This window comes from Eptesicus fuscus, chromosome 22, assembly GCF_027574615.1.
Source record: "Eptesicus fuscus isolate TK198812 chromosome 22, DD_ASM_mEF_20220401, whole genome shotgun sequence".
Lineage (NCBI taxonomy): Eukaryota > Metazoa > Chordata > Mammalia > Chiroptera > Vespertilionidae > Eptesicus > Eptesicus fuscus.
Window position 1 is genome coordinate 16,140,203 of NC_072494.1, and position 14,623 is coordinate 16,154,825.

The 14,623-nt window shown below is 56.7% G+C and overlaps 1 protein-coding gene across 2 annotated transcripts in view; it reads right to left on the minus strand.

The window, feature by feature from the left end:
• ARHGEF2 (Rho/Rac guanine nucleotide exchange factor 2) overlaps nucleotides 1-12,305 on the minus strand; it is a 29,875-nt gene extending 17,570 nt beyond the window's left edge. Inside the window, exons 1-2 of one of the 2 annotated variants that reach the window (XM_054711739.1) lie at nucleotides 12,230-12,305; nucleotides 20-164 (exon numbers count right to left, since the gene is read on the minus strand). In XM_054711739.1, coding sequence (XP_054567714.1) covers nucleotides 20-164; nucleotides 12,230-12,247 — 163 coding nt within the window. In that variant the 5' untranslated portion in view covers nucleotides 12,248-12,305. Of the gene's footprint in view, nucleotides 1-19; nucleotides 165-7,679; nucleotides 7,851-12,229 lie in introns of those variants that run through there. The other variant, XM_008155674.3, reaches the window with a different exon arrangement.
• Between the last annotated feature and the right edge of the window lie 2,318 nt (nucleotides 12,306-14,623).

Below are 14,623 nucleotides of genomic sequence, written 5' to 3' on the forward strand. Positions count from 1 at the left end.
CATTCAGGGTCCAACTTACTTGGGCAGATGAGGGCCTCCTTGGCTGTGATGCTCTTGTTACAGGCATAGCACATGGTCATGCCCGAGACGGAGATGGTGGTGAAGAGGTGCCCGTTGGTATAGCGGGCATCCTTGGCTTCCTTCATCTTCTCCTTTTCCCGGGCCTGTGGAAGGGGACAGAGAAACACTAAGGGAGGCTGGGAAACGCCAGAGTGCCGGCCGAGTCCGGAGAGACAGGCCAGGGAGGAGTCCTGCCTAGGGATGCCGGAAGGACACCACCGCCCAGCGCAGAGCCTCTGCAGCTCTCCAGGACCGGCCAGCCCAGCCCCGGGGACCTCGCTGGCCCTGACCGACCTGGCCTCTGCGGCTCGGCTGCCTCCGGTTGCCACTCATCTCCCTGGTCTAGACCTCGGCGTCCTCACTCCACCTTCCAGCCCTAGCTCTGCTCGCCCCCAAGCTGCTGAGCTCTCTTCTCTGTGCCAGAGGAATATGCGCAGAGAGGAGGGGAGAGCAGGCGAAGCAGAGCATGCCAGCTCACCAGCGCTTTCAGATCTATGGGAGTTAGCTCCTCTTATAACCATGACAACCGGTGCTGGAGTCACTGTCTCTGTGGCAGTCACTGTCGGGGGGAGGGGGGAGATCCCCTTATTAGATTGGCTGAGGGGGGCAGAATGCCTCCACTGCCACCCCCAACCCAGAGTCAGGGTCCCGAACCTCGGACTTTCCACACACACTCAGCCCGTAGGCAGGAGGCAGCGTGTTCTCCGCTAACCCCGAGGTAGGAGGAGCCTGGTTTTGGCCTTGGGTCACTCCTCCCCTCGCTCTAAGGAAGGAAAGGAAGGAAACTCAGCTGGCTAGGTGTCATTCCTGGCAGGAAGTCTCGCCTGCAGTCTAACTTTTTTATCCTTCTCATACAACCCTCCAAAACCTAGGGCGGCTCCCTCTATTCCTCCTCACCCAATTAGTCTCTCCTATCCTGGGAAGTTCCTTCTGCCATCTGCCCTCCATCCTCCAGCCGGCTCTGGGCTCCCCTGAGACGGGGCACACTGCGAGGCCTCCCTCAAAACCTCAGAGGCTGGCTGTTCCCATCTCTGCTCTCCCCTCCCACTCCCCTCTGACCTCTGAACCCCTTTTCTGACCCCCTCAAGCCACTGAGCTTCCTGAAAGCCTGAGAAGGTGAGGAGATGGGACACCATCCTTCCCGCCTGCTCCAGGGCCTTCTGCAGCAGCCACTCTCCGAGGAAGGAGAGCAGGAACAGGAGCTAGGACCACCCTCTGCTTCCCAGCCCCTCAGAACCCAGTGGCTCATTTGCTGAAGCCGAGGGTATGAGGCCCAAGTTGGAGGACAGTGGGGGGGGGGGGGGGGGCGGGGGGCGGGGGGCGGGGGGGGGCTGGGACAGAGAATTAGAGCTCAGGGGAGAGCCCTCAGGCTGGACCTTAGGCCTGAGCCTGAGCCCAAACACGCCCAGCTCCTGCCACACTAGCAGTGAAGCGGTGGGGGAGGGGCAGAGACGCCCTGATCTGGTGCTTAGGGTAGAAAAGGGAAGTGTGGACGGGCTGAGTCAACACCACAGGGGCAGAGGGCACTGGGCCACAAAGCCCTAGCATGTCTCCAGACTTCCTGGTGGCCCGGATCCTTCTTTCTCCTGCCTCCCTTCAGAGCTCCAGGTTTGTCTGATGGGCAGAGACCAGAGGTCTTAAGGTCACTTCCTACCCAGATCTTCCATTTTTCTTTGCTCCTCTCCTCGCATCCTCCTCTTTTCTCTCTTCCTGTCTCCTGGTCTCCTTTCCATCCCATCTCCCTCTCCTCTCCCCGCACCCCATCTCCTCTTCCACTTCTGCCTTCTCTCTCTTATCCTGGCTTCTCCTCCACTGGCCTTGGCCACCCCCTCACCCCTCCTCCACCTCGGCGAGGGTCTCATCTCTAACTCTAGCCTCCCAATGTTCCAGGCCTCCCTTTCTTTATTCTGGTACCCACCTACCTGGACCACTAGGAAATTCTTCCTTGGGTCTAACCTCCATCTGCCTGCTCTATGGAAGACAAAATCCTGCTCCGAATAACAACCTTATAGGACCTCAAAGACCAAGTCCAAATATCTGTCTCACTGTCACACACTCCGTTCTCTCCTCCTTTCCTGCCCTCCCAGGCTTCTCTATGACACAAATAAAAAGTCTGAGCACTTTGCTATGTTTGACTTAAAAGCAAGCAAGCAATACTGAATGTCAATTGTAGTTGAAATATTTTTCACAAAAGCTAGCAAAAAGTGAATTGTTAAAAAGAGCAACATGTCTAAATCAAGTCAGTTCCAGAACAGGCAGCGACACAGATCTGCCCTAATGATGCTACCACTCTCCCTCCCCTCACCAGCGTGTCCTCCCCTCTTATGCATCCAGGAGCACTCACCTGGGAAGGAGGTGGAAGGAGGAGGGAGAGGACTGGGGCTGCCCGAGAAGGGGGTCTCTAGTGACCCACCCTCTCTGGCATCAATGCCCCATAGACAACCCAGGTACTCTGTGCCCAGGCTTCCTTCTTGACCTCCCGATACTCACCCTCTCTCCAAGTGACCCCCTCTCTAGGTGGGCCAGCAGCGGGCAGCAGCCACAGCAACAGCACATCCCAACATGGGCACTGCCCAGCAGCAAGCGGCCCTGGCACTGCCTAGCGCTATTGTCCGGGAGGCAGACTCTGCCCGCCCCAGGGCTTAGGCTGGTGAGGATAGGAGGACACAGGGCCTGCTCACCAGGGGTGTCTGCTCCAGAGAGGAGTGCATGGTTTGTTTGGTTCTTTGTCCTACTCTTTTCCAGGTATTCTTACGATGTTCACATTGGTCTCCCATGTATCCAGCCCCCAGCAGGCAGCCCTTCACCTCCACACCCCATTCTGTCCACCAGGAAAAGGGCCCATTCCTCCATAATCTACAACACCCACCACCAACACTCAGAGACCGTTCCTGCTTGATTCGGTGCCCTGCTGCCCGTATCTAGAGTCATTCTTTCTCATAAACGCACACGGGAAGTCTTGCTTGCTAGACAGCCTTCAACTACACCACGCTACATCAAGGATCAAGTGAATAAAGCTCCCATCACAATGGCTGGTATACAACAGGCACTCAATACATGTTTGGGAAGAAGGAAAGGAAGCAAGGAAAGAAGAAAGGAAGGATGGACGGACGGATGGACACCAAGACAAAGGGTGCCAGCAACACCCTCACCCCTGCTCTAGGGGCCCTCATTCCTTGCCAGAGGTTCAAAGCCTCCAGTCTCCTCTCCTCGTCTCTCCTTCTCTCTCTTCCTGGAGGGTTCCCAGCTCTTCTCTCCTCTTATTTCCTTTGAACTTAGACCTAGAGCCCAGAAGGCCAACCCAACCCTTACTTGTCACCCCAGATCTTGGTCCCTTTGCGGGGGAGAAAGGACGAGGTGAATAGCAGAGGGCATTGTGGCTGGTTGCCCAAAAACCCAAAGGCAGCAGCTGTCTTCTCACTTCGCTGACCCTGTCTCCCAGGCTGAGAGGAGAGGAAAACAGTCACGTCCATGAAGGACAAGGCAATGCCAAAGCCTGGACCTTGGCTTCCTGTGCTCCCAGCGGGCAACAGGGGCTGGCTGGAGGCTCTCCAAGGCAAAGCCTAAGCTCTCAGCTGTCCCTGCTCCTCCATCGGGCATATCCCAACCAGGAGCTCTGGGGGAGTCACGTGGCACTCAGAACCACCTCTGCTCCAGCTGCAACTGGCAGCAGCCCCTTCCCCAAGACGGTGAGGCCTCTGTCCAGGCCCGCTGTATGGCGACCCTGGAGGATTCCACTGGGACTGGAGTCATCTGTGGTTCGACCCCTAGCCAGCAAGGGTGCAGCGTCATAGGCTGTGAAGGGCAGTGAGTCATGGGAATGAGCTATAGGGTTGGGAAATGAGAAGAGAGCTTGGGATGGTCTCAGCCAGGCTCTGTCCCTTTACGACTTTCCCGGGACAAGATAAAGGAGGCCGAGGAGAAGGCAGCTAACGGAAATACTAACGCCAAAGCCGGGCACTCAGCACAAAAAGATACCACTGAGTACACAAAAGCACTTAATAAATGCTTGCTTGATGAATGAGGATGAAACACTGGACAATGGGGGTGGGCACACTGGTGAAGCGAAAGAGGGGTGTTAAGGGTCATCGGGAATAAAATCAAGCCAGAGACCCTGAGACCCAGACATCCTGGACCCCAGCCTGCCCCCCACCCGGCCACACCTGTCGGGTCAGAGAGAGAAACCAGCGGAGGGCGGGGGAGTGCTGCAGACAGACGGGCGTTTGTGAAGCGAACAATGGCTGTGCCAGGACTCCCTGCCCTCCTGGCACAGGGCAGGCTGGTGGAGCCGGGAGGGGGCAGCTGCTGCCTGCAGGACCCCTCCCCCAAGGAGATACAACAAACCCAGAGAGGTCCAGCCAGCTCCCCTCGGTCGTTTCTCTTATCGGCCCCGGGAACCCTAACCAATCGGCTCCCACAAGCTCCTGGACAGCACTTCAAACCAGAGACTGAAGCTAAGAACAGAAAAGCTTCCTCAAGTCCAGAGCACGAGCCTCCTACTTCGGTGACCACCATTCAAAGCAGTAAACCAGAGCACGTGGGGACAGACAGACAGACAGACACGTACATATACCCCAATACAGGCCACGTACACGCATGGGACTCCTACATTCTCATCTGACCCTTCCCTGATTCCAAGGTCAGGGACCCAGGAAAGCCAGAGGGACTGAGATCAGAGAGAGCCCTCTTTAAACCCCGGGGTCAGCCCCAGCAGATTCTTCTCTAGGCTCATCCAACTCCCCTGCTGTCCTATGACTTCCCTAAGCTTCCCGCTCCCTTCCCCCATCCTTCCGTCCCCCTCCCCCTCAGCTCTTTCCCTAACCTAGAATCTTTCCCTATGCCCCCAAAAGCTTCCGCCTCCTGGGGATCCCCAGCTATTCAACATTCCCCCAAACTGCCACCCCTCTCAGCCCCCTCCTGGGCTCACCCATCCTTCCTCTGCGGCTCCACTCCCGCACACAAAGCCAGCCACCTCTCCATTATTCAGGACAAAGAGACAGCCTTTCTCCTCTCTCCCCACTCCACCTGCCCGCCACACTCCAATGCTGGAGTCCTAGAGATTCCAAGGAGACCCCCTCCCGGCTCCACAGCCACCCCTGGATCTCGATCTCGGGACCCTGCTTGCTCCTAAGCAGGAAAAGACCCTTTGTTCTGTGAGAGGCGGGCAGGTATAAAGGTTAGGGTTTGGGGGAGGAGGAAAGGAAGGGGGGGCGCTAACGGGAGAAAGGAGACCTCTGGGTTTGGGGCCTGTGGAGGTAGGAAGTAGAGCAGAGAGAATTGAGGGGGTGGAGGGCTGAAGACAGCCTGAAGGAATAAAAACGGACTGGAAAGAAAAAAAGAAGCACGGGGAGGGGAAGCCACACAGAAAGACTGTGAGAATGAGAAGGAAAAAGGGCAGGTGTGACTTAAATTTCTCCCACCACGAGGTCCTGGGGAGCAAGCAAAGGAATGGGGGGGGGGGGGGGCAGTGAAGGTCAGGGCTTAGCTCTGGGCTATTCCCCAAATGGGTAGCAGGAGAGACCATCTTCCTCAAATAATTTCATTTCCACAGGCCCCTCTCTCCTTCCCACCACAGTATAAAAAGAAAAGAGACAGCTGGCGTGCTTGGGGGAGGGGGGGGAGAGGGGATCCAGGGTTTGTTGGCTAAGAACCAACTCCCCCCTTCTGTAACCACAGCTTTCCGGAGGTGGCCCTCCTCTTCCGACCAGCCCAAACCGACAAGTTCCAGTGGCCTCTTTGCCCTCAAAAATCCACCCCCTCAGCCCCCCAGACCCCACCCTCCGGCCAGATTCCCAACCCCCCCACCATGGCCACCCCAGGATAGAAAGAGCCAATCTTCTAGAGTCCCAGGTCCCCCTCCCCACCCACCCACCCACCCACAGCCCGCATGAGGGCCAGGTGTCTGCCCCCCAGCTCCTCCCAAGAATGGCAAGGGGACCCCCAGTATCTATCCGCCCAGAAGCCCTCTCTGTGCCCCCTCTCCCCCATGGCTTTCCTTTTTAGGGTGGAACCAAATTTCCGTGGTTTCAAAAAGCTCTCCACCCCCCTTGGCTCCACTCCAGGGTCTCAGCTCAAACGGCTGAAAAATAAACACAGACTTTCAGAGCAGGGGCCTGGCCTGGCACAGGCCACCCCACCGCGCACCGCCCTTCAGCCACCTCTCCCAGCCCTCCGCGGCTCTTAAGCCCTACTCCAGGTGTTTTCCCGTTCGCAGACTCTTATCCCAACCCGCCCAGGAACCGTTCCAGGGTGGAATCTTGCCCAACTTAGCCTGCAGACAGGTAGGCAGGGAGGAGCTAGGAGTGGGTGGGTTTGCACCGTCCTTGCGGGCTCTGAAGGGTACAGCTTCCTTGCCTGAAGAAAGGGGGGCGGGGGGAGTGATCAGCATAGGGTGGGAGCCAGGGGCAGGGCACTGGGGTCCTGGGGTGGGAGAGAAGCCAAAGATTAAACCAGTTATGGGCTGCATCCTGGCCTTTCTGAGAAGGGCTCCCGTGGGGGTACCCTGCGTGGCTGGGAGGTGCTGTCTGCAGGCACCCCCTTCCTCCTAGCTCTCACTATTCACCTACACGTCAGCTTCATCACTTCCTGGGGTCTGGCTGTGCAGAGGTCATGGCCTTTGGGAGTGGGCCTGGGTACAAAGACAGGGATAAAGGATACTTGGGAAGGAGCGGCCAAGACCTCATGATGGAGGTGGGGGAGAGGATAATTACACACCCAGGCTCTTTAAATGGTTGGTAAACATCCCCAGACGGAGAAATAAGGGAGCTGGGAGAGGGGGGAGAGGGACAAAGGGGGCGCAGTGCCCAGTGGGTCAGGGTAAGGGTTCGAGGTTGAGAGAACAAGGAGTTTGGAAGCTGGCGGGGCAGACAGGGATAGGGGGGGCCCTGCGGGAACAGGGGGGCTCATGGGCCCCTAAGGAGGGGGGAAAGGATCCCAGCTACACAAAGACCTCTGCTCCCTGCACCTGAGCGAGACCGCTAGGGGGAAACACGCCGCCCTGACCCCGGCCACCCTCCCGCCAGAGGGAACTGAATCACAGCTGGAAAGTCCATTTGCGCGGGGGAGCTGACTTTTGTCTGGGAGGGAGGCGTTAGAGGTGACGGAGGGAGGCGTTAGAGGTGTCGGTGGGAGGAAGCCGGGAAACTACCTCCTCCCACCCGTCCTGCCCGGATGGCGGGACAAAGGGGGAAGAACCGAGCCGGCGACTGCGGGGTGCGGGGACGCCGAGAGCACGGCGGTGGGAGCCGGGCGGAGGGGGTGCCACCGAGCTCTCGCCACCCCCACCCTGACACACACCCCTCCTCCTGCTCCGTCCCTTACCGAGTAACTTTCTTTCCCGAGGCCCCGCACACCCGGCCCGCCGGATCGGAGGCCGCCGACGCCGGGTCCGCGCTCCCGGACCCCAGCGTGGAGGTGGAGGTGGAGCTAGGTCTGTCTCCGGCCCCCCTCCCCCTCCCCCTCCCCCTCCCCAGTTACCAGTCCCCACCCACCCAGCCCGCCCCCTGCCCGGGGATGCTCCCCGATTTCGGTGTGGGGAGACGGGGGAGGGGGTGCGCCTGTGGGCGGGGGTTGGAGGGTGCCCTGGGGACGGGGTGGAGGGGAGGGGTCGCCAAGCCCACCTTGCTCGCCAGCTCTTTGCTCCGGTCGATACGCGCCCGCGTGAGGGACTCGATCCGAGACATAGTCCCCCGATGACGGGGAGCCCGAGGGACACTCGGGGGCCCAGGCGTCCAGCTATTGTGGGGGTGGAGGGGGACGGGCCGCCCCGCACGCGCAGCTCCGGGGACAGGAAGTCGGACTCCCCTCGCAGCCCCGGCGCCAGTTCCTCAAACCAGAGTCTCCACCCCCCGCCCCGGCGCAGGAAGGGGGGGGCGGGGCAGAGCAGGGCGGGTGCCCCCAGCACCAACTGCTGGGTCTCGGCTGGGGCAGCTCCGAGGAGGGAGCGGGTGTCCAGCGACACGTTGAGGGTCCCCTCCAGCGCCCGGAGCGTCCTCCGGCCCCGGAGATCCGCCTCGGAGCGCTCGTCTTCCAAAAAGCCGCCCCTGCCCACCCTGCGGCCCGGTCCCAGCCCGGGTCCTCCCTCCGCCCTCCATCCTCCCGGGCTGCAGGGCTCAGAGACCCGCAGGCCGGGGGGGTTCCAGCGCCCCCACATCCCCAGGGAACTGGCCCCCAGTTCCTCCCCGGCCCTCGGCCCTTCAGAGCAAACCGGCCGGAGAGGACAGCCTCCCTGACAATGGGGGGTCGGGGCGCAGAGAGGGCGGGGGAGCCCGAGGGGAACTGGAGGCTGGGTGTTCAGAGGGCGTGAAGGAGACGTTCACCTCCGGGGACAGAGGGGAGCGGGGAGCATTCTTCTGCAAGCTCCACCCCTCTGCGGCCTCCCTCACCGCTCGGTCCCTTCGCCTCCCCTCCTGCCCAATACTTGAGGGTGGAGAGGCATTCACTACCTGGAAGCTAAGAGGCTAAGGAAGTCCTTTCTTGTGTCTAGTTCTCACTGCTGCAAGTTAGGCCCGAACCAAAAGACCAGAAACCAGCTTGCGCCAGTCAGGGGCCGCTGGGGTATGGCCAGTCTCTCCACCAGAAGGGGGGAGGGGCGCCAGCCTGGAGGCACCCTCCACCTTGGGTGAGCTTCCTGCTCCCGGGAAAGTTCCTCCCCCACTCGCTAGCTACACCCACTCGACGTCGCAGCTCATTTCTGCCTCCTAGGGTCTCCCACCTCCCTGGAGAAACCAGACGCATGGGATGCCCTGAGAGGGAGCATCCCCTGTTTGCAGAGTCTTGACCAAGGGTCCTCAAACTTTTTAAACAGGGGGCCAGTTCACTGTCCCTCAGACCGTTGGAGGGCCGGACTATAGTTTAAAAAAAAACTATGAACAAATTCCTATGCACACTGCACATACCTTATTTTGAAGTAAAAAAACAAAAACGGCAAAAACACCCGCATGTGGCCCGCGGGGCCGTAGTGTGAGGATGCCTGGTCTTGAGTAATTCTAGTCCCAAAAGGTGTGGGGGAAGGGGGAGAAGGGAGGAAGCCCAGCCCAGACGAGCGGCTCCCTGGACCTGCGAGCTGGGCAGTAGGGCAGGCTGCAGGTTTCAAGTCCAACTCAGCACTCTTGTAGGTGCCAATTTTAGCTTCTGCCACTATTTCGGGCTCCACTGCCTCACCACTGGCTGAGCTCCTCACCCACAGCACCACCCCCACAGTGCTCCTCTGCTTCCCCTCCTGCCTAGCAACTCCTTCACCTCCTTCTTCACCCATTCCCCTGTTAGGATCCTTATATAGCAAAGACCAGAAAAAGGGAGAGGAAGGAACCATGCCTGTTCTAGACCGAATAGAAAGCAGAAAGGACTTCTCCGGGGCCATGGGAGAAGCTGATTCCTCCAGGAGTGCACCTGCAGGGGAGAGCTCCTGGAAGGCCCTAGGAACTCCCCCAAACCAGGAGTCCAGAGGCTCCCAGGCTCAGAACCCCAACTTCACCTACCCCCACCCCAGTGGGCAGCCAAGGCTGAAGAATGTACTAAGTTTAGCCCAGTCGGCATGGCTCAGTGGTTGAGCATCAGCCTATGAACCAGGAGGTCACGTTCCATTCCCGGTCAGGGCACATGCCTGGGCTGCAGGCTTGATCCTCAATGTGGAGGGTAGGAGGCAGCTGATCAATGATTTTTCTCTCATTGATGTTTCTATCTCTCTCACCCTCTCCCTTCAACTCTAAAATCAAGAAAAAATATTTTACAAATAAATAAATAAGCCCTAACTGGTTTGGCTCAGTGGATAGAGCGTTGGCCCATGGACTCAAGGGTCCCAGGTTCGATTCCGGTCAAGGGCATGTACCTTGGTTGCAGGCACATCCCCAGGAGGGGGTGTGCAGGAGGCAACTGATCAGTGTTTCTCTCTCATCGATGTTTCAAACTCTCTATCCCTCTCCCTTCCTCTCTGTGAGAAAATCAATAAAATATATAAATAAATAAAAATAAAAGTGGCCACTATGTTCTTTAGCTCATTTAACCTAACAGGTGTGTCCCCCACATTTCACGGATGGGAAGACCATCTAGGGAAGAACCTGGCTGTTCGAGTCTGAGTCATGGCCAGGAAGTGAACAGACTGAGTCACAGGGATACCTGGGCCCAAGCACTCCAGTGCCCAGGAGGAAGCTTGCTTTTCTTATTATTACTCTGGATCTTGTGCATTCTGGGAGGGATGATTAAGACATAATTGGCTCCAGTGGCCATCCATCAGAAGACGGCAGAAGAATAGAAGAGAAGGGGTAAACTGTTACGTTAGCTTTACTGACAAGCAGAGGCAATTTAGGCTCTAAGTTATCTTGCCTGAGAAATGGAGATTAAAATATTTATCTTTCCCAGGATGTTATAAGAATTAAATAAGATGACCTCTGGAAAAGCGTTTTGTCAGCCCTGCAATGCTCGTCAAGTAGGAAGGAATAAGCCACTTCCTTCTCTCGCTGCTTGACCGAGCTTCTCTCCAGCCCCACCCCTGCTGTTTACCTGCTTACAGCCCCTTATCCTGAGCTGGGAGGAAGGGGAAGAAGAGATTCGGTGCAGCAGACACACACATTCACGAGGGTGGAAGGACAATGGACCAGATGACAGAGAGGGAAACGGGACCACAGGACCAGAGGCCGCGGTGAGGAAGGGCCACATGGGACAATGTCCTCATGTACTCTGGCGCTTTCCTGCTGCCTGTCTGGACTCCAAAGTCTCTGCCCACGTTCCCCTTCACCGGGTTACTCAACCCGTCACCAAACTGTTAGGTCAAGAGTGGGCACATAACTGCAGGAAAAGAGGGCGATTCTGCCCGCAGACTCTCACACCCTGCACTGAGCCAGGGCGCCTGTGGGAAATGGGACTCAGACCCCAGGCCTCATGTTGGCTTTGTTCTTTAAAGAGCTCTGCTCCACCCCCACCCCCACCCCGTGGAGAGGACAGGCCTCACTGCCCTGCCTCCCTCCCCTACCCCCAGCTTTAGGACCCCTCCCCCCCCTTCTCAGATTACTTGGTCTCAAGCCTCAACTCCCCACTTTGGCCTGTAGCGAGAAGGTGCTAACAACCTGGCTTTGTCTCTGCCTTCCCTGTCCACCCAGAGGAAGGGGAATCTTGGCTAAAAGGCTGGCGGAGGAGAGAGCCCTGGCTCTGCGGGTGGGGCCAGAAGGAGCCTGGACAACCTTCCTAGGTGAGACTCCTCTGATTCTTCCCAGTGAATAGGTGATGACTGCTCTGGGGTGTCTCTCTCAATGCTCAGGAGCCACCTTGGGTTGGAAAGTACATATATAATTGGGGAGGCCACCAGAAGAAAAGGGGGGTGGCTCAGAAAATGAAGGAAGTGGATAGGAATTCGAGTAGCAGGCAGAGCCCCCAGTTTCACCAGAGCCCGGAGGTTGGCAATAAGAAAGAGAGCGATGTGCCTTCACCTGCCAGGGTCAGAACTGCACAAGGCCTTCCATGGACCATGTGCACCTGCTTCCATATCATCTACCGTCCTGGCCGCCTCTTTGCCTACAGTCTACTTTCAACTCCTGCTGCTGCCGTGTCCTCCTATAAAATTATGATTTTAAAACATTTCATAAATGCTAATACTCTATGAAGAAGTAACGAGTAGACCTAGCTGGTTTGGCTGGATAGAGCATCAGCCTGCAGACTGAAGGGTCCTGGGTTCGATTCTGCTCCAGTGTGTGTGTGTGTGTGTGTGTGTGTGTGTGTGTGTGTTCAGGAGGCAGCCAATCAGTGGTTCTCTCTCATCATTGATGTTTCTATCTCTCTCTCCCTCTCCCTTCCTCTCTGAAATCAATAAAAGTATATTTTAAAAGATGAAGTAGAGTATTGCTGTAACTATTATTATTATGCCCAATGGTTATGGTTTCTGCTGCCCACCCCTTAGCTATGTGAGGCCTAAAGAAAAGGAGGGCTAGTCTACCCCGCAGCTGCTCAGGCTCTTGGCTGTCTCTTCCAGCTGTCCACAGCTGGCTGCTAGGCTGCAGCCCTAGGGAAAACAGAGGAAAGGCGGTGTACTGGAATACAGGAGGAAGGCTGGGAGAGACAGCATGTGTTCCCTTAAAACTTGAACATGACCCCGAGTCTCTGTCTCCCAGGGGTGGGGAGGAAGGGAGCTGGAGGGGCAGTGGGTCCCAGGCCGCCTACTTCCCCAGCTGACTCTTACCTTGGCCTTGCCGGTCATGCCCAAGAGGAAGCTGAAGGTTCGTCGCAGGGAGGAGCCTACCCAGGCGTCGGAACCCCGTTCCAGATGGCTACAGCTGCAGAACGAGAAGGAAGAGGTGAAAAGATACTCCCAGAGAGATGGTGGAGGGGGGTGCCATGATAAGGAGAAAGGAAGTGGAGATAGGAGGGGAAAGACTCAGAAAAAGGGTGAGGAAGGACTCAGAGGAAAGACACTCCCCACCCCTACCTCCTAGGACTTCCTGGATGTGAAGGGCTAGTTTTCCAGGCCCCTCTATTTATGAGGAAACTCCAGGCTCCTCCCAGATAAATGCAGACACCCCCCCTCCTCCATCCAGGCCCAATCTTCTCCCAGGCTGCTCCCAGCGGAAGCGGTATGGGGTGGGAGCTCTCGGGGATGGCATTTTCCCCTCCTCAAACAAGAGCCCTGTGTAGGACCCCCTCTGCTGTTTGGAAAGGGCCTCTGGGCCTAAAGCCAATAAGGACTGAATTTCCTGGGATTTCATCAGCCCCATCCCATGAGCTAATCCCAAAGCCAGAGCCAGGAGGATGTGTCAGCTAGAGATTTTCGGACCGCAAATCAGCCTGACATCTTAAAGGGCCCATTACTAGCTCTCACACCCGCACTGTCTTAGCGGGCTGGCCTACTCCAATCAGGCTTCGGCCGCAGGAGCCAAATAAACAGGTGCTGATTTTGCATGCTTATTGACACAGTCGATGAAATCTCCCAGCCTTCGCCCGGATTCCTGAACTATGCCTTCAGCCTCTGCCCTCTCCCCTTGGGGTTCTCCTTGGAGCCACTGCCCATTGGGCAGTTACCTGAGCCATCAAAGCTGATTCGTGGTCCTTGGTCACTGTCTCTCCCTAAGACTGTCCAACAGCCCCTCTCTCTGCCTGCTCACCTTTCTGGCACTGACAATGAACTCTCGCTCTCTTTCATTTAACTGACACCCAGTCGTCTGGATACTCCGTTTCTCTCTTTAATTTCGTCCCCATCCCATGGGCTACCAGAACCTTCCGGAGCCTTCCCTGGGTCAATTCTATGCGGCTCAGGGAGGAAGATACTTGGAGGTCTTTGATCAGAAATGTTAAGGGGAGCAATGTTCAGGAAGCGTCACCCCTCCCCCACCCAGGCCTTTAAAGGACTCCAAATCTCCCCAAACTTACCTTTGGCTGAGGTTAGCAGCAGAGGACTGGGACAAATTTCCTGCCAACACAAAAGGAGACGAGAAGTGTCCAGCTGAAGCCAGACAAAGGCGTCCAGGGCTGCCTCCCCCACCCCCTCCACCTGGATCAGGTTCCCAAGCTGCAGGTGCATGTGACGCCATTCCTGAGGGCGAGCTCTGGGGAGCAGGGAGGGAGGGCGGGGTCTGAGCAGAGCTGGAGAAGTTGGGAGCCAGGGAAACAGGGCACCAGGGTTCTGTGGAGAAGGGGGCTGAGGACCCAGTGTCTCCGTCCTGTCTCTGGTGGATGGGGAGGACAGAGGTTCACAGTGAGCTCCCAGTGCCTCATCTTGAGGACAAGGTACATTGCAGTTAACTGTCCTCCATCTCTGGTGAGAAGGGAGGCTGGGGAGCCTCAGGTGTCCTATGTTCTCCTTCATTGGAAGGAGGGTGTTGGAACGCCAGAGTCCTGAATTCAAATCTCTCATTTAAATAAAGGCATTTTGGGGTTTCCAAATTATAGTTAGATATAGCCCAGGATATATCTGAACCCTAAATAGCTCACCCCGAGGAGTGGTGGTGAGACAGACAGGGGGAGCTACCACTGCTTTGCTCCCCACTTTGACTCACCCGCTGGATCTGAGCCACTCGAGAAGCAATTGATGCCACTCATGGATACAGACTTCGAAAGCATGCCAGTGGCTGAGCGGTCCAAAGGGCCAGCAGATGGATGACAGGAACCCTGACCCTAGAATCACATCAAGAATCCTCACACAAAGATTAGGCTTCATCCATCTCCCCTACTCCCCATGCTTTTCACTTTCCCGCACAACATGGCCCATCTTCAGGGCCTCAAACCTTTCACCCCCTCCCCCATCACAATCCATATCTGGGATATTCCATTGAAATAACTGGGAAGTTCTTCTGCTAGTTACTAGTCACCACTCTGTGCAATTCAAGCCCAGGCTTCCTTAATATAGAGAACATCTTAGAAAAGATTTACCCTGAATGGTTTCCAGAGATGACAAACTCAACCTATGGAGGCCAGACATGTAATGAGAAAAACTGAGGTCATCTGGGTTTAAGACAGTAAGGAATAAAAGTATTTATAAACCACATGCCCAACCATTAGAAAATACCTTTATCCCAAACCTACTTGGAGCATCACAAAACTGACCAAATATCAGGCCATAAGGCAAATTTTAATCATTTCA